The sequence below is a fragment of the Populus euphratica genome, unplaced genomic scaffold (genome assembly GCF_000495115.2).
Source record: "Populus euphratica unplaced genomic scaffold, PopEup_1.0 scaffold50.1, whole genome shotgun sequence".
Lineage (NCBI taxonomy): Eukaryota > Viridiplantae > Streptophyta > Magnoliopsida > Malpighiales > Salicaceae > Populus > Populus euphratica.
In genome coordinates, this window is record NW_011499870.1 from 796,022 (window position 1) to 816,412 (window position 20,391).

Consider the following 20,391-nt stretch of genomic DNA (forward strand, 5'->3'; position numbering starts at 1 on the left):
TTTGAAGGAGGGAGTCCAAGTAACCCACAAATCAATGTCTGAAATCGTGAACAACACGCAGCAAGTAAGCCAAATATATAGATACGCCACAGAGGCTAACATTAGAAAGAAGAAACAGACTCATGAATCAATCGAATCAATCACATACCATGAAACCAAGCAACAAGACATCATAATGGTAAGCAGATGGATTTTTGAGATTAAACTCCTTCTGTTGTGCCATCTGCGAAGCTACGCTGTGGTCAAAAAAATACAATCCGGCTATCATAACGGCTGGGATTAAGGCAGCAAAGATGTATGTCAAAGGAACCTTCCCCATGTCCTGCAATTTGAGCGTGTGAAACACATTGTTATAGATCACACCGGTAATTTAAAGCTGGAATGATGTTTCGCCAAATACTAGGACAAATAATTGTTCTGTCAAGCACTCCACAGACTCACAGGAAGAGAAGCCCCACAGCTGAGGATATGAATCCTGCAGTCTGAAGACTTCGGAACTAAACATTTCCGAATATCCTCGGAAATAAACTACCCAATGGAAACAACAATTCGCATGATTATTACCTTTATTACTGTCCAATGGTGCACTGATTCAGCATCCGAAAGAAGCGGAACATGAACTCTCCTAGGAACCCCAGAAGGAACTTCGCTGGGTCTGACATAAGACAAAGCTGTCCACAACACGACCATTAGGGGAACTCCATAGTCTGCAATAAAACCTCGGATCCACCCTGCAAGAATGGAACAAAAGATTAAGATAAGTAAATCTTAAACCAATTTTCTTCTGTTAATCATCCACCAACAAGCTGCAGCTCATTACCTGTGCCATATCGCCATGATCTTGCCCTGCGGCTTTTAAGGGCAGTGAACAATACACCCAATGAGAAAATTACAGAAAGCAACCCATTTGCATACCGCCACTGGAATTGGTACTTCTCCAGTTTTGAACTTTCATCTTTAGGAATATTGAATTCACTAATCACTCCCTGAGGTATAAAAATTAACACTGTCAACCTCATTATACTGCAAATTCTACCATGAAAAGAACAATCACAAACCAGTACCTTAACAGCCTCTTGAATGAAAAGAACTGAAATCAGCATGCCAAAAAGCTCCCCTGCTATCCTTGTAAATTTAAAGATGATGGTAGCTGCGTTAAAAATTGCAAGAAGAACTAGAAGGAGTGCTGTCCAGACACAAACCCTGTGAAAACAGTTAAAAAAAGAGAGAATCAATAACAGCACATATGCATATTCAATGACTCTAAAAAATCCTTAAGTTTCTTAAGTCCTTACCAACCAGCCCAAGCTAGAAACAATTTCTGCCCCAAATCTTCCCTTCCTTTGCTGAAATTGTACAGATAGGTGTACATTATAACAGTAGGTTCTGCAACCCCTAGAATCAGCAATGGCTGTCCACCTAAAATTGAGTGGATTAATCCACAAATAGCAGTAGAAGCTAAGGTTTCCACAGTACTCAAGCTTCCATCTAACAAAAAGCAAACACAATCTTCATCATCATCACAACACATGATACACCTTAAACTATCCTCAGAACATAAAATACGTGCGCGCGCGCGCGCGCATATGCTACTATGACTAATTGGTTTTGACCCTATTGATTCTATAGCTTTTAAAATTAATCTTCCAATTTGAGAAAAAAAAATATTATTAGAGAATAATTACCTGTGTCTCTACTTAATTGCTCTCCAAAGGCAATTACAGGAAGTGCAGAAGCAAAGAAGATATAGAAAGTTGGAGCCAAAATTCTTAATCCTGAACACAGTCCACTAACCCAATCATCCTTATAACATGCTGTTCTCCCTCTTACATCTTTTATTATTCCCTTGAATGGACTCTTCATGTTCTCCATTTTCTAATGCAAAAAACCATCAACCACGGTTACATTCATCAACCTTTTTATGTAAAAGAAAGAAAGAAGATAAAAGACCAGTTGAGCATACTTAATAAATTTGAGTCAAATTACCATAATATATCTTGAAATAAAAGAAAATTAACGAATCTTAAAATCACTTTTGTAACAACGTCCTCGTTAATTCTCAAAAATAAATAAAAAGCATCCCTAAATTCATTAGCATTGAATGCATTTATGATGAAATTCTTCAACATGGTCAAGAAAATATTTATCAAGGGCATGCATGCAAACATGCATATATCGTAATATGCATCGCTTTCTTTTATTAAAACCAACCATGCATGAAAAAAATGATATACAGTAAAACGTTTTTACTTACTAAAGATGCAAAAAAAAATGAAGAAAATGAAGGAAACTGTCAGTTCCGGAGGAGGAGGAGGAGAGGTGGTGATCGGAATGTTGTCAGCTGGGCCTCGTTAAATCTTCTTTCTAAAACTTGATATTTTCCCTCTCTCCGAGAGCGAGGGGGAGAGAGGAATTTGGGGCGAGGTGAGTCGGGTGACAAGAAACGAAGAAAGGAAGGTGTTTTCAAGTTCTCAAAAAACCCAGGAGAGTTTGATGGGGCCCAACCTGATGTGGGTCCTACATAATCAGGGGAATAGCTTACGTGGTTGAAACTCATTGGTTGTATTGGTCAACCGGAGGAACCGCGTTTTTTAGCTTGTGTCAGTTCATTTACTGTTCATTGTAGAAAACAAATTCAACATGGATTTGTTTGGTAGCTCCGAATTTCTTTTTTTTTCTTCTTTTTTTTTTTTGGGATTTCCGGTCATCACCGCAAGTTTAAATGTATATGAAGAATAAATTATTTTTCTTGATCTAATTTTTATATAATTTAAAGAGGATAATAAAAAGTTTTCTAGAAGATATTTTTAGTTTAGCAATCCATTATAAAATAAAATTCAAAACTTAACTTATTAACCTGCTAACTCGAGTTTTAATTATTGAAAATATACAGTAATTTTATATTATCACAAAATATCATTTAAACTTAAAAAAAAAACAATGATAGTGTTTTATGATTTTTTTATTAAAAAAATGATTTTCTATAAACCCAAATCAATCAATGACTCATTACTCAAGTTGTGAGCTAAATCAATTACGAAGTCTCATGATTCAAGCTTTGGATTCCTTTTCAGATGAAAAGTTATAAATGTAATAATGTTAAACACAAGATTATAATTGAGTTATTGAATCAGAAAGTCAAAGAAAATAAATTATTCTTACATTGCTTGTATGTAATTGTGTTGTGAATGTAGTGAGGAGCATAATGGCGCTGCTTAATGATATGGTGCAAGCTATGTTTCCTATGGCATGGCATGAAGTTAGGCAGAAGGCTCTCATGAAACCGTGTGAAATTGAATCATTGGTCAAAACTGTAGAATGTTGAGATGGGCTTTTGTTAAGAGCTAGCCAACTTTGGTTTTGCAACCTTGCTGGACAAGCGAGAGAGATGACAAGGAAATGGAGGGTCCTAGAGGCCATGTTTTGCTGGACAGACGAGAGAGTTGACAAGGAAATGGAGGGTCCTGGAGGCCATGTACGTAATTTCCTTATGATTGCGAAGCACATGCACTCTCTATAGGCATATTTCATGTGATTAATTAATTTTTTGTATGTTTTTATTTCCCATGTGCAGTGTCCTCCGACAAAAACGATCTGGGAAATCTGGATTTTCTACCTTGTAGCCATTGTTTTCTCTATTCTAGGTGGATATATAGAGCCATGTAGAGTTATCACAGCAGATCCAGGCTACAGGAATAACAAAATAAGAGGCCATTCATTGCCTGAACTTGCTTTGAACTTGAAAACGATTCTCATTCCATGCAAGCTATCGTGCATGAAATGACAAGAGAATACATTATGATAATACAGAAGATTCAGGGAAATTAAGAAAAAATTGCACCTGTCAAAACTCTCAGCTGCTAGAATTCCCTGTGTGTTGAAAAGGGAGTAAACAAGACAGTAATCGTAGATAGAAAGTCAGTGTTCTACGTGTTTTCTTGTTATGGGGTGTGTGTCGCATGCATAGAAGCATCAGGCATTGTCCCTTTTTTAAATACGAACTTAGCAAACCTAACCCGTCGCCGACCGGCTAGCATTCGTTTTTGTCTATAACGTAGGAGATCTTGTAGCTAAAGTTACAGGATACAGATAGTATGGTAGGGTTTTGGGGCTACCCATGGACGGATGTGGCCGGCAATGCGGGCACTAGCTACACTGCCCAAAAAAAAAAAAATCAGATGAAGTGTATGTCATGCCAAAATTTAAAACGTTGAATGGATAAAAAAAAAAAAAGAGATTTGTTTTGAGAATAAAAAATAATTTTGAGAAATTATAATGAAAATGAAAAATAAAAGTTAAGTAAAAACTACTTAATAAAGTGTTGGTGTAAATTTAGGATAAAAATCGATAACGTTACCATAAGATTTGAAATAAAATAAATAAAAAAAAAATATATTTTGAAATAAGAGAATGATCTCAATGACTAAATAGCTGATATGGTTATAGCAATGATTGAATAAAAAAATTTGAATTTTAATGTAAAATCACCTCCTAATTTTATATTATCAAATATAACTCTTAATCTAGTTATCGTATTAGACTGAAATCTTATAAAAAGCTTATTGACACATTGTTTTATCTTAGATTAAAATTTAAGGTAATTGAAATTTGGAAAAATCACGCAGGAATATCAAGTGTTAGGCAAAAAAATAACATGTCGCTAGGCTCATTAATGGTATTTTTGTAAATAAAATGGAAAAACTAGGAATTTAATTTTTTCTTCTCCTTTAAAATGTTGGCCACTGCTAAAAATATTAGAGTAAAACAAATATGAAGCTTTCTCACTAAAACCCTAGAAGAAAAACCAAAATTTAAGAAAAGATAGATGATGGAATGAGTATTGAGCATCTCTAACTTAAGAATTATGCAAAAAGTTAAATAGAGAGAGGAAACTCATAACATTAAAAAAAAAAGAGGAGCATAAAAATTTGTCTTGTTAATATTCGATGTTTATGTCATTATTGGGCAAGATAGTATAAACTTCATTGCATAAATTTAAGTAAAGATTAAAAAAGTTTAGGCAAAAAATTTAAATTTTGAATTAAATTTTATATATTAAATCAAGAAAAAGTTAATTATGATGTTGTTGGGATAAAATAAGATGTAAATAACTCTAAATAAAGCATAATTAAAAAAGAAAAATTGAGTATTTATGATGAAAATATGGTTGGTCATTTAGGGGGGTTGAGAACTTTTGGAATCACAGTAAATATTTGTTAGTTATATGTATTTAATATGTGTTGTTGTGTTGATAGGAATTAAAATGGATTTAATTATGTTATTTAATTATAATTGAATTTTCAATATAACTTAAAAAAAATATGAAAAGTTGATCAAATAAATAATTCATAGTTATTTGTTGGGTTGTGAAATATGAAATAAATGTTATGATATTAAGATAGTGCAAGAATGATTTTAGAATGTTTTGACGTAGTTCATTCTACATGTAACTAGGAATGAAAAAAAGTTGTAAGTCCGTCATGTAATCAAATCCATCATGTATAATTAATTGGTTATTTATGTTGAAATAAAAAAGATATTTAAAAATATTAACAATGAAAAAATTGATCCTATAATATTTTTAACATATAAAATCCTATAGAGATTATGAAAAATAAAATAAAATTTTATAGAGTATCTTCTCGATCATGATACATGTAAGCTTATAATATTTAGATTTCATAGAAATTAGAAAAATTAAAATAAAATTTTACGTAGCATCTTCTTATGATATATATATATATATATATATATATATATATTATGTAAGCTTATAATATTTGGATTTCCTTAGAGATTATAAAAAATAAAATAAAATTTTATAGAGCATCTTCTTATGACATATAAAAGCTTATAATATTTGGATTTTTCAGGTCTCAATTAATTTAGTTATATATTTATATTATCTCCCCCGAATTGCATCCTGGATCGGTCTCTGGCTATACCTAACCAGATTTTTGCCACTTCATTTCAGCACTGACTGGCCTCAAAGTTTATTGTAGTGCAGTACTACTTGTAGCTTTCAAGGATGATACATATTATTAGCTAGGAAGAATCATTTGACTCCAAGTTTTATAATCATTCTGAGCTTTTTCATGGAACTATATATAAAATAGACAGGCTACAATCCATGTGGGTTCCTACGATGTCGATACTTCAGCATCAGCACATATTCCGATGACCGTCACGGCCATTGACTTGCTAGGTCATCAAGAAGAGAAAAAAACAAAAAAAAACAATGAGCCTCCTGTTCAAATGCTCTGTTTATTTTTGTTTTTTAACCTCCTGTAGCCTTTGTCAAATGCTCTGTTTATTTTTGTTTTTTAATTTTTTTTTTTTAACTTTAAGTTAATATTTTTTAATATATTTAGATATTTTAATATAATAATATTAAAAAAATATTCTCGAACTTATATCATAGCTTAGGCATTCTTAGACTTCGTCCGCACCAGGACGCCTGTTTTGAGTCCTGTCGAGCTTGTAGAGCTCGAGGGATGTAACCAAAGGAATCCTCCACCAGGCTAGTCTTGGCATTTAGTATAATTAAAAATGTTGCTTATTTTAATAAAGATTAAAAAGAAGATGAAAGGTCAACTATAAACACCTATGTTACATGCGGTTCATCGTTGGTAGATTTTTTGTTCAATAAAAAAATAAATATATATTTTTTTCTAACATGTCAGTGTCAATGACAGACTAAAATTCTCATACATGCATCTAATAATTAAATAAATTTATATTGAATTAAAAAATAAGTAAAATTAAGATATTTGATGTTATAAAAAATTTGTTAAAAGACTATTCTTATAGAAAGGAAGGAAATAATGAAGAAAAATTCTCAATAATAATAAATATCAAGGGATTAAATTAAAAAAAAACAAAATAAAATAAAAAACATTCAAAACAAAATAAACAACAATAAAAAATAAAGATTAAATTTAATATAAAAATAAATTAAAATCAAATATTTAGTGATGAAATTGAAACAAAAAAGATATAAAAATTAAAAACCAAACTTAACATGAAATCAATTTAAAGTAAATAAAAAATAAAATTAAAAATAATCAATCAAAATAAAAAAATAAAAAAAATAAAAATAAAAGCTGGAGTCAAAATTGAACACCATTCACTGACCCAATCATCCTTTGAAGTTGGTGTCGTAAGAACGCCACCGCATGTGCTACCCGAAAAACATGGGTCGTGTCCATTCACTTAGGCTTACTAAGTCATGTATTAAGAACTTTTTTTTTTTTTTATTTACGTGGGGTGTCCGGGCCAGCTTGCGCGCACCACGACTAATCTCCACGGCCCACTGAATATCCTGCAAACCCAGTAGGCATGTAAGGCACCGCGGGGGTGACAGACGTGCATGCTAGTGCTTGAACCCAGGTGCAGTGGAAGGAGACAAGCCCCTTCCACCGCTAGGCCAAGCTCTAGTTTGCATTTAATTTATATTTATATTAACTTTTTTCTTTAATTTATATTTACTAAAAAATCAATCAAAGTGCCCTTAGCCCTCCAACGAATAACAAGATGAAGAAAATGAAAAAGCTCCTAGAACGAAGCTTTAATTTTTTTTTATCCTGAGAGTAGCTGCGTAACTTCAATAAAAGCCCTTCACCAACCTACTTTTACATAAATAAAATAAAATAAAATAAAAAATATCATTGTAAAAATACAAAAACACCCGTTACCATTAGTGAATAAAATTTAATTTCTAGAGATAATTTAAACGTTTTATAGTGTATATGAAATCAAAAAGAAAACACCCATTGACACCAGCTTTAAAATTTTTAATTCTAGAGATAGCGAAGTCCTTTTACAATGCATAACAAATGTAGAGAAACCAAATTATCCCTTTTCTTTGTTTCCGTGAATGGATGTATTCCATGGAAGGAGGACTCATCGAGGAGAAAACAGTGATATCAAGATGAATGCAATGACAGATGCTCTCAATGTTACATACATGCCTTTTCATTTGTCAATTCTATACAATTGAAAATCTAATTTTACGTTAATAACTCATAAACCAACTGCAGGTTACACAAAAAAAAAAAAATTCAGTAAAATGGCCTGTGTATACTAGCATCACCTATCGCTTCTTCCGTTTTCAGCTCTCTTTTCTGAGGCAAATTCGGCAAGATCATTGCTTCTAATATTGCAGGAGAAATTAGAGATTTTTAGCACATCAAAAGGAGAGCTTCACGGGTGCGACCAAGCAGTCTTAGCACTGTTGCAGCAATATGATGTCCAGTCAGCCCAGAAAGAGCAAGCTGTTCATTTGGCAATGCATGTTCAATGTAATTGTCTGGTAATACAATTGGCCGCCACTGCAGAAGTCATGGGAAAAAAAAACTGCAATGAGGACAGGGCCTTTTCAAATATCTTTGCAGCATATGGCCTTGTCTTTTTAAGGCAATCTTAACAAAAGTGAGAAATTGTTTGGTTTTTGGTTCTTTTGTTAGTGAATTTACTCATGCACTTGACAGTAATGATACAGGTTAAAAAAAAAACAACCATGATGAAGTTCACCTGCAAAATAGCTTGCCTGAAGCCTTAATTGGCTATTCTTCTGGCCATCTTTTTCAGTGTCAGTCTTTCAAGTTTGTGCAGAGAATAAAATACAATCATAAACAGAGTGCCATTCATTACCTTGACAAATTAAGTAAATAAACTGAAAGGTGTTCATATGCCGGAGATGTGATTCTTTGAGTTCCTACTTGCTAGTAGCTTGGTCGAGTTGGTATCCTGCATGCACTTGAACCTTTGTTTCTTACTTCACAAAACAGTCGGTGACTGTCTAAAGTATTTAACTTCACAGATTAATTTGACTTCAAAGATAGTAGAAATAAAGTGATGTGTATATTGAAACTAGGAATTCTTCCAAGATGCTTCGAGTTTTAATTCAAACATACTGGAATTGTATATCTCATTTAATTTGACTTTCGACTATCATATCCACAGAAAGTGTAAGAAGATCAAGAGGAGATGATTCCGCAGAAGTTGGAGCTCTTAGTATTTAGTAGCTCAGACAGCGAATAACACTAGCAGAATTTTGTTGAGCAGAATTCTGTCTGGCAGCAATTGTATTACAAATGTTTGCAACGCATGAGATTTGAAAAAAAGGTTTATGTTTCAGTTGTTTTTTCTATTGCACTGATGGTTGAACTGTTGCGATTATGAACTGTATATAGATTGCGGGGCACTAAATATACCAACGAACGTACATTAGATTTAGTTTGTTCTTGGCAGTACTGCAAGGGTGTATGATTTAGTGATCCTTGCTCCTGCAAAGCATCAGATATATGAAATGAAATATAGAGTTCAGTTCTGCCTATGTCACTTCATGAGAAATGGAATTTAAGGCACGCCAATCTCTTTTTTGTTTGTGCCACAAATTTACGCAAAAACCATCAAATGGCCTCCTCTATTGTGGTCCTTCTACAGCTCCACTGGGTAGAGGTCTCTTCTTCGAGTACATATGTCGGTGGGACTAATTAGACATGGAAATACAACATTACTAAGAATCTAGTTAAGGGATTCGAATTCAAGACCTTAACTGCATGAGCCTGAACTAATCCTTTGAAGCAGCCGTCGTCTTGCTGGCTAACACGAGCTACTTGGCTAAATGAGCCTGACCCGAACCAATTCGTGGGAGCAGCCGTTGTCTTGTTGGCTGTAACATGTTAATCAAGCTAATATATGTAGCAAACTTGGTCCATCCAATTTCAGTGCCTCAACAAAACAATCACTATATGTTTGAGTATGCATGTTGGATAGCACTGCATCTGAGTCAAAGAAACCTGCAGAAACAGAAAACCTAATAGAATGGGAAAACAATATGAATTAGGAAAAAAAAAACACACACACTAAAGCCAGAAAAGAGTGTGTATGGTCACTCTGCCATAGCAAGGAGAGATAATTTGGCATCTATGATTAATATACATGGGGGGAATGTCTTCCAAGTAAATCCCTACAAATAAGTTGACTTCTGTTGAGAAAAATTAGAGCCCCAGGGCTCACATTGAAAGTAAATAACCGATTAAAAGACAAGCATTAATACAAAGTCTTGTGCATTTACATCATTCAAATGAAAAATAAATAAATAAAAGTTGGAAATTTTGGGTTTGAACAGCCAGCCACATGATGCACTGCTTGTCAGAGATTCAAAGATGTTGACAAGCCATGGTAGCAGATATAAGTAAACTCAGCACAAACTGAGCCTGAACACAGACAGGTACCCCGTAGTCCAAAACTATAAACTAGAGGTAACTGTGGACATATCTCAGATGGATATTCATAATACTTGTGCTACATTTTAATCATTGATTACTTGGAAGCTATAGCATGAAGAAAATAAAGCAAGTCATGGCGAGCTTTATTATATATTTTGTTCAAAACAATTTGTGTAAATCCAGAATTCTGCAAGAGGCAATTGAAAGCTCTAAGCATGCTGATTTATGTCTGGATTGCAGGTTTCTAGTTCCTTTACAACTGATAAGTGATCTTTAAAATACTTTTAGTTCTAGTTATGATAGAATCTGCACATTAGTTGATTTTAAGGTTATTTGATTGTACAAATCGCGTAAGCAGGATAAGCTCCAGCTTTAGTTTCCTATTTATCAATTATATTCTTCATTTAACAGAAAATAAAATAAAGCTTAGCCTAGCCTAGCCTAGACATAAGCATTTGAAGCAATCTGCAAATTAAAGAATATGTACGCATTAATTTTAGAATTAAAATCATCTCCTCTACTTAAAAAGCTCTAGAACAATTAACCAGTCCTGAGTTCTTATACATTAAGTTGTAGCCTAGCCTAGCCTACACATAAGGCCAGATCCTGAACAAGGCATATGCCTCAGCATAGATATCTAAAATCTAGCCAGGATAGCCAGGCTCAGTGTGACTGTGAATTAATGCATAGATTTGATAGTCATCTATGAAAAATCAAAGAAGATTAAAGTATAAGAATTCAACATACCTCCCTGCTGGTTCCCCATTGCCTCAATCTGTTGTTTATGTTCTGTACACTGATTTTCTTCAGTTATTACATGTATCAAGACAGGGCCCGTTGACTCCAGAGTTGACACTTCTTGTAAAACACAAACTAAATCTTCAATATTGTGTCCATCAACAGGGCCTATGTAGTACAACCCAAGTTCTTCGAAGAGAGTTGATCCCAGCGGACCCATCATACCACGTGCATACTCATCAACTTTAGCTGCTAATTCATACATGCCTATCCTCTTGGTAACACCCTTGACAAGAAACAAGGAAAGAAAGAGCATTCAATTGAATGAAAACAATAATACATGAAGTTAAAACAAGATATAAAATCTGACTGAATTTTGTTGCGCTACTTATTGCAATAGAGATTTCTAAATTAACTCAAAAAAATGTATCTTCAATTACAGAAAATTTCCATTCTCTCTAAGCAATTTTATCAGTTAATGATCCTAATACAAGCTTAGTCATGTAAGCAAATGGAAACTACTGAAAGCACCTTAGCAACTTCTCTAAGCCTCCGGAATGATTTGCTTGACTGGAGCTTGCTTAGGGTACTAGATAGAGCATTGATTGAAGTCTTGGAGCCCTCTTCAATCTGGGGGTGTAAAGAGTGTCGGCTGTCATTTAAAATCACTATCATATTTGAGTCTAAATAGCCTGCATTGCCCATTGCTTCATAGACCTGACCAGCCATGGTTGTGCCATTGCCAATGACTGTAACAATACGTTCCCGCTTCCCTTTAATATCACGAGCAACCGCCATGCCTGGTGAGAAACTAATTAAATTCCATGTTTTAAAGTTTATTTGTAATAGTAATACTGGAGCATATAAGCAAGAGTTTTACAACTTGATTCAGAGCTATGTACAACATAAAAGCTAAAGTTAACAGCCTAAACTTGGACAGCTGATTTCATTTGCTGACAGGACAGCACACTTACTAATAATATTTCCAGGGTAATAAGCATGAGTGAAAGAGATGTCCTCGGTGGATCTATGAAATGCAGTGCAAGAACTTCAGGACAGTATGCTCATTCAGACAAGTGAGCAAATAAAAGTTGAGAAAAGTATAAGTAGCTGAGGACATGGCATTTTACCAAGTCCAGCAGAAATACTGTTGCATCCATGTCCTGCTCCAAATGGGTCATATTCACTCTCAGACCGAGATGTAAATCCAGAAAGACCATCCTTTTGTCTTAGTGTATGCATAAGAGATCTCCTTCCGGTGAGAATTTTATGTGCATATGTCTGCCAACAAGAAACAAGGAACTAACTTAAAAATGGACCAGATTGTCACTCAAAACTAGCCATTTCCATATACAAAAGGCCACTTTTTTGAATTATTCTTTGGTTCAGACGCTGCCCACCCAGTAACATCAACAAATTCGCAATCCATCCCCATTCTAAAAAATATTTATAAAAGAAATCAATAGCCATGCTAACAGCCCCTTATAGGGCTGCACAACACAAACAAACAAATAAACAGACCCTGATAAGCATGCTATAATCTACTCTTTGATGACTATGCAGTCCTCCATAAAGAACAGAATCAGCTGCGAATCTTACTTGTTCCCCAACATCCCACAGTATCTTGTCCACTGGAGCATGAAAAACATGGTGAATTGCAACTGTCAGTTCAACCGCTGCCAAACTGGCCTTACAGTCATTTTGTGCCTTTGACATTATGGAAGACAGCACTGATCGTATTTCACTAGCTAATAGTTTCAGTTCCTGCATAGACCAATCCTTAATAGGTAAAGAAGCTGAAATATTAATAGTATGAAACACGTCTGGAAAATGGAGAAAGTTCATGAACTAACGTTAATAGTTAAATTCTTCAAGTGGATAGGGTTTTCAACCACATCAAGCAATGGTGTTGCAATAATATCCGAAAATATATCATCAATATCAGGTTGAGCACGTATTCTACGAAAACACACCTGTATCAAGAACAAATCCTCCATAATTCAAAACATTAATTCTTCCATAGTTTCATGCATTTCTGCCGTGACATTTGCATGTATCATCAAATTCTCTCGATTATCTTTTCTAGAAATCACACTCATTTTGTCTGCTTAATCCATGCCATTAGCAATTGAATGTAATCAAAATTGTCAAAACAACACAGCCATATCACAAAATAAACACCCCCAAGTACATATTATTTCCTCTATCTCCATTACATTACAGCATATTCAACAGGGTTTTTGTTTCACTTCTTTCCTAAAAAAATGGACTAATCAATTGTGCATGTAATTTATAAAGACAATCTTTATCACATACCTTGGAGTCAGTGGTGGAAACAGAAGTTGGATACAAGTTAAATCTTGATATCTCCACTTTATAATGAGAATTAGAGCTTGAAATCTCCAATTTGTGACCGAATTTCACAAAAGAATGTGAAGTAATTCCATATGGGTACTGAGTGTGGTGGATTTACGGCAATTCCATAAGGGTACCGAGTAATTGCAGTACTCATCAAGAAAAATAACAAAAACCCACCCCTCAATGTTCAATATCAAAGTTCAACATTTGTCCCAAAAAGCACAAAAAGATCAATGCTTGATTGCTTAAAAGCTCACTCGACCGAGCAGGATTTAATGACTTAAAATGTGAAAAATGATTCTAGGATTCTGCAGATAAGACACGAGAAAAGTTGCCAAGAAGGGTAATTCAACAAAATGGTTGGAATCCATATGGAATAAGTGAAATAATTAATAAAATTTAGACAAGGAAAGTAGAGAGATGACAAAGGGAGCATAATTTGAGGTTGTTATGGCATCAACTGCTAGAGGAAAGCAGGCGAAGAAGGAAAGGTCAAATTATTGGTGGAAACTGGAAAGGTGAACGTTGATTTTAATGGCCTGGAAAGGTGAAAGTGAAAAAAATAGGGATGAAATTTGATTAAAAAAAATTAAAGATGAAATTATAAAAAAACAATTTAAAAAGTTTTCTCAAGCATAAAAATAAAAATGCGGACCAACTTAAAAGATGAAAAGATTTCAAGGGGTTAAAATTGAAAAAAAAAATTATATTTATAAATTATTTTAAATAAAATAAATAATAATTAAAAAAATAAAAACTAAATTAAATAAAATCTTTGACCACAGACGCTGCTTCATCAGCATGTGGTATTAGGAAAGTCATATTCATTAATTAATACTTCCAAGGTTGTTAAAATCATTAATTAATTTATAAAATTATATGATTTTATGAGTTAATATATATATTTAATATACAGAATTATTTTCAAAACTCAAAAATTAATAAAATTAAGTTGAAATCAATAAAATCAAATGAAATCACGAATTTAATAACGATTTTATAATTTTAATAAAAACATATACTGCATTGTAATAATACAATATATGTTTTTCCCAACCAATAACAACATGCCATTTGTCCACACAAAAGTTGTGCTCCCAGGCGCCAGCAATGCAAAAGTGCCCTCTTGACTTCAGAACTTATCTAATAGTGTGCTGGTGTGGAGGGTTGGTGATTTTTGTCAAAGATATAATAGTTTTCAAGTACGAATTATATTTTTAAAAATTATAAAAATATGTTTTGTTTTTAAAAAATAAAAGCTATTTCTTATTCAAACATCCTTTAAAAGTATTAGTCAATGTGATTTTATGTAACATTTTTTAAAATTTATTTTTATTTAATTATATAAACATTAAAAAATATATTCACAAAAAAATAGGATAGAAATTATAAGTTAAAATTATCTCTGCTAACAAGAAACACGGTTTATGAAATAAAAACCAATGACAATTAAATACTTGTTAGATTCTAATAACTTGAATTAAAGAGGAAAGAAAATGTTTATCTTTATAAATTATTTTAAATAAAATAAATAAAAATTAAAAAAATAAAAATCAAATTAAAAAAAATCATGTCAAATAATCTTTAACCACATACGCTGCTTCATCATCACGTGGTACTAGGAAAGTCATATACAGAAGGTTTATTTTGTTGGTCTGTAACTTTTATGTTGCTACACGCGTTGTTTTATCACAGAGAGGATTGCGAGATTAGTTAATATTGTTATTGGGCTCTCTGAAGTTGTTAAAATCACTATTTAATTTATAAAATCATATAATTTTATAAGTTAATATAGCAGAATTATCTTAAAAATTTAAAAATTAATAAAATTAAGTTGAAATCAAGTAAAATCAATAATAATCATAAAAAAACACAAATTTATTAACGATTTTACAATTTTAATAAAAACATATACTGCATTTTAATAATACAATATATGTTTTTCCCAACCAACAACAACATGCCATTTGTCCACACAAAAGATGTGCTGCGCCAGCTACACCCCAAAAGGGATGACATCTGTTGCAATAGTGCACTTCCTTATCAGGCTCGATTCCAAATATATGCCCTTTTGCCTTCATTTCAGCGGGCATGATCTGGACTTAGTTAATGTTTTTCATGAATGTTAAGAGTACAAGCCAATATGATTTTGTGTAATATTTTTTTAAATTTATTTTTATTTAATTATATAAATATTAAAATATATATATTCATAAAAAAATATAAAATATGATAAAAATTATAAGTTAAAATTATCTCTGCTAACAAGAAACACGGTTTATGAAATAAAAACCAATGACAATTAAATACTTGTTAGATTCTAATAATTTGAATCAAAGAGGAAAGAAAATGCTTATCTTTATCTTTAATAAAAACTCAATTTCTTTCTTGTTTTTTTAATATATATATTTTTTTATTTTGATGTATTAATATTAAAAAAATATTATTTTAATATATATAAATTTTTATTTCAACCATTTATTTTAAAATATCTAAATTATATATAAATTTTTATTTAAATTATATATTTTAAGGTATTTGAATAATGTATAATTTTTTTTATATATAATTTTATAATTTTTTTATGATTTAAATTTGTTTTATATATTTTTTTAAAATATATTTTTAACCACCTTTGGCACACTATAGGTCATGTTTACGGTCGTGTTTACGTAATTAACTGACTCCGTTGGTACTCGGCAGGCATATGCCACGCGCATTTCATGCCACGCGCATTCCATGCATACACTGGATAGCCATCATGTGCAGATAATTTGGTGCCTCAGGTAACTGGGGAAGGTGTGGCAGCAGCCATATTAGCAAAAATAAAATAAACATAATACAAATACAATCTTAATTAGATAAATTATTTAATCATATTTATTTGTATTATGTGAGTTCACTCTATTTTACTATTTTTTTTATTAATATAAAATTTATCGTTCATAATCAAAATAAATTACTATTAAAATAACTAAAAAGCATAATTAGACTTGACTTATCCTTCTAGGTTACTACACACACACACACTAAAGCCAGAAAAGAGTGTGTATGGTCACTCTGCCATAGCAAGGAGAGATAATTTAGCATCTATGATTAATATACATGGGGGAATGTCTTCCAAGTAAATCCGTACAAATAAGTTGACTTCTGTTAAGAAAACTTAGAGCCCCAGGGCTCACATTGAAAGTAAATAACCAATTAAAAGACAATCATTAATACAAAGTCTTGTGCATTTACATCAAATGAAAAAAATAAATAAAAGTTGGAATTTTTGGGTTTGAACAGTCAGCCACACGATGCACTTGTCAGATATTCAAAGATGTTGACAAGCCATGGTAGCAGATGGCATAACCCAATTTTGGCCCTTTGGTTTCTAATTTAATTTTTATAGGGTTTAAAATGAAAAATTAAAATATCATAGATTTATTTCAATGAAAAGTATGATTTGTCAACTTCTGTGAAAATTAAGGATTACAATATGCTTTTGTCATTCTATCTTTATCTTCAAGATAATCTTTATCTTCGAGATAATCATAGTCTTTAAGATAATAATAGTTGTCCGCTTTCAAATTTGATTCTTAATCAAATTCAAACTTCAAAAAAGAGAATGAGTTTGATTGAAACTTGGTTTCTCACATGCGAAGGGACTCTGGCACTATAAATACAGATCTTAGGGGGGAAGGAAAAAAAAAAGGATGAACCCGAGAACAGAGAATTAACCTAGAAAAACAGAACAAAAGAAAGAAAAGGAGGAGGGAGGATGATTAGAGAGAAACTCTAAAAGAAAAAACCTTAAGAGGAGACCATTACCAGAAACCTTAAAAGAGAAAAACATAAAAAAAAGGGGGCGGCGAACCCTATACTAGCCGCCGCCCCTCTCAATCCTTTTTCTTCCCAGTCTCCCTCGACTTTGCCTTTAGCAGCCACATGCCTAGGTAAATTTCCTTCTTTTCTTGCTAAAATAATTAATTTGATATTGTGTTTGCTAGGGGTGTGCTTGGAAAAAGAGGACAGAGAGGAGGAGGACTATAGGGACACCAAGAGGAAAACAGAGGAAGAGAAAATAGCATCAGCAGGCCGACCCTCCACTGTCATTACCATCTTTAATTGCAGCACCAGATAAGTTGCTCTTTCCCCAAAGAAACCTGCAGAAACAGAAAACCTAATAGAATGGGAAAACAATATGAATTAGGAAAAAAAAAACACACACACTAAAGCCAGAAAAGAGTGTGTATGGTCACTCTGCCATAGCAAGGAGAGATAATTTGGCATCTATGATTAATATACATGGGGGGAATGTCTTCCAAGTAAATCCCTACAAATAAGTTGACTTCTGTTGAGAAAAATTAGAGCCCCAGGGCTCACATTGAAAGTAAATAACCGATTAAAAGACAAGCATTAATACAAAGTCTTGTGCATTTACATCATTCAAATGAAAAATAAATAAATAAAAGTTGGAAATTTTGGGTTTGAACAGCCAGCCACATGATGCACTGCTTGTCAGAGATTCAAAGATGTTGACAAGCCATGGTAGCAGATATAAGTAAACTCAGCACAAACTGAGCCTGAACACAGACAGGTACCCCGTAGTCCAAAACTATAAACTAGAGGTAACTGTGGACATATCTCAGATGGATATTCATAATACTTGTGCTACATTTTAATCATTGATTACTTGGAAGCTATAGCATGAAGAAAATAAAGCAAGTCATGGCGAGCTTTATTATATATTTTGTTCAAAACAATTTGTGTAAATCCAGAATTCTGCAAGAGGCAATTGAAAGCTCTAAGCATGCTGATTTATGTCTGGATTGCAGGTTTCTAGTTCCTTTACAACTGATAAGTGATCTTTAAAATACTTTTAGTTCTAGTTATGATAGAATCTGCACATTAGTTGATTTTAAGGTTATTTGATTGTACAAATCGCGTAAGCAGGATAAGCTCCAGCTTTAGTTTCCTATTTATCAATTATATTCTTCATTTAACAGAAAATAAAATAAAGCTTAGCCTAGCCTAGCCTAGACATAAGCATTTGAAGCAATCTGCAAATTAAAGAATATGTACGCATTAATTTTAGAATTAAAATCATCTCCTCTACTTAAAAAGCTCTAGAACAATTAACCAGTCCTGAGTTCTTATACATTAAGTTGTAGCCTAGCCTAGCCTAGCCTAGCCTAGCCTCTACATAAGGCCAGATCCTGAACAAAGCATATGCCTCAGCATAGATATCTAAAATATAACCAGGATAGCCAGGTTCAGTGTGACTGTGAATTAATGCATAGATTTGATAGTCATCTATGAAAAATCAAAAATGGACTAATCAACTGTGCATATAATCTATAAAGACAATCTTTATCACATACCTTGGAGTCAGTGGTGGAAACAGAACTTGGATACAAGTTAAATCTTGATATCTCCACTTTATAATGAGAATTAGAGCTTGAAATCTCCAATTTGTGACCGAATTTCACAAAAGAATGTGAAGTAATTCCATATGGGTACTGAGTAATTGCAGTACCCATCAAGAAAAATAACAAAAACCTACCCCTCAAAGTTCAACATTTGTCCCAAAAAGCACAAAAAGATCAATGCTTGATTGCTTAAAAGCTCACTCGACCGAGCAGGATTTAATGACTTAAAATGTGAAAAATGATTCTAGGATTCTGCAGATAAGACACGAGAAAAGTTGCCAAGAAGGGTAATTCAACAAAATGGTTGGAATCCATATGGAATAAGTGAAATAATTAATAAAATTTAGACAAGGAAAGTAGAGAGATGACAAAGGGAGCATAATTTGAGGTTGTTATGGCATCAACTGCTAGAGGAAAGCAGGCGAAGAAGGAAAGGTCAAATTATTGGTGGAAACTGGAAAGGTGAACGTTGATTTTAATGGCCTGGAAGGTGAACGTTGCTTTTAATAGCCTGTTTGTTATTTAAAAAAAAAATTCTTTTATTTATTTTAAATTAATATATTTTTAGTATGTTTAAATTATTTTGTATAATATATTAAAAATAATTTTAAAAAAATAAAAAAATATTATTAATATATATTTTAATATTAAAAATTATTTAAAAAGTAACTATAACTATATTTTCAAATAACTTCTAAATAAATTCTAAATATAAATATTTTATAGATTAATTAGATTTTAATTTAGTATTTTGCTTTCGATGATATTGGGCTTATCAAACGTGCCTTGAATCAAGTTTATAAAAGAGATGGAAAAAGAATTCTAATCTTTTATATAAATCTTGAAATAGAAAACTATAGAAAATATATTTACTGATTGAAAATGAAAATTTTTCCTTTTAAAACATGTTTTTTTCTCATTTTCCTAGAAAATAAAAGAAAATACTTTAAAGTTATAATGAAGTTAAAATACCAAGATTGGAGTTGATGATAATCTATTTTATAGAAATTGAATTATTCCTCTGTTTTCTTTGAATTAATCTTATGTTTATGTGAGTATAAAACGTGGGTAAATTGCTACCTTTTTTTATTATTATTATTGGAAGGGGCGTTGGACCCTGGGCAAGCTCTACTTCATTACATCAATCAAATAAACTATAATTGCCAGACTTGAAACTGCTTCACTGAAACAAATAAATGATGGGATACATTTTTTTTTTAAAAAAAACCATCATTCTTTTTTGTGTTTTCAAAGAAAATGGTCTTCAATTTGAAGCAAAATTAATCTCATATTTAATTAATCACTGAGTTTTGTAACATAAACCTATGATTACTTGAAACTTAAAAGGGATCTAGGGAGATGTTACACTACAAGATACAGAAAGGATCTTGAACTCCAATCTTTTTGTTCAAGGAATAGAAAAATTAAAAAAAAATAATAATATATTAGTTTTCAAGATTGCCAAATTTTGTTAAATGATTTTTGGCAGCATTACATTGTTGATGTTGTAGTTAAAAATAATATAATAATCTCTTTATAATAAGATTTTTTTTTAAAAAAAAGTAATTATAAAAAAATTGATAAGAGATTAATAACCTCTCTCTCTCTCTCTCTCTCTCTCTCTCTCTCTCTCTCACACACACACA

General features: G+C 32.3%; 2 protein-coding genes across 2 annotated transcripts in view; both read right to left on the reverse strand.

Moving 5' to 3' along the window:
* LOC105127169 (boron transporter 4-like) overlaps nt 1-2,446 on the reverse strand; it is a 4,681-nt gene extending 2,235 nt beyond the window's left edge. Inside the window, exons 1-8 of the mRNA XM_011028335.1 lie at nt 2,255-2,446; nt 1,686-1,875; nt 1,296-1,488; nt 1,065-1,203; nt 821-986; nt 565-731; nt 149-322; nt 3-38 (exon numbers count right to left, since the gene is read on the reverse strand). Of these exons, the coding sequence (XP_011026637.1) occupies nt 3-38; nt 149-322; nt 565-731; nt 821-986; nt 1,065-1,203; nt 1,296-1,488; nt 1,686-1,872 (1,062 nt within the window). The 5' untranslated portion in view covers nt 1,873-1,875; nt 2,255-2,446. The remainder of the gene's footprint in view (nt 1-2; nt 39-148; nt 323-564; nt 732-820; nt 987-1,064; nt 1,204-1,295; nt 1,489-1,685; nt 1,876-2,254) is intronic.
* LOC105127073 (probable 1-deoxy-D-xylulose-5-phosphate synthase, chloroplastic) overlaps nt 1-19,201 on the reverse strand; it is a 24,741-nt gene extending 5,540 nt beyond the window's left edge. Inside the window, exons 1-9 of the mRNA XM_011028189.1 lie at nt 18,833-19,201; nt 13,290-13,424; nt 12,827-12,946; nt 12,573-12,737; nt 12,104-12,254; nt 11,505-11,773; nt 10,983-11,259; nt 9,723-9,803; nt 6,456-6,459 (exon numbers count right to left, since the gene is read on the reverse strand). Coding sequence (XP_011026491.1) covers nt 6,456-6,459; nt 9,723-9,803; nt 10,983-11,259; nt 11,505-11,773; nt 12,104-12,254; nt 12,573-12,737; nt 12,827-12,946; nt 13,290-13,424; nt 18,833-18,856 — 1,226 coding nt within the window. The 5' untranslated portion in view covers nt 18,857-19,201. The remainder of the gene's footprint in view (nt 1-6,455; nt 6,460-9,722; nt 9,804-10,982; nt 11,260-11,504; nt 11,774-12,103; nt 12,255-12,572; nt 12,738-12,826; nt 12,947-13,289; nt 13,425-18,832) is intronic.
* Between the last annotated feature and the right edge of the window lie 1,190 nt (nt 19,202-20,391).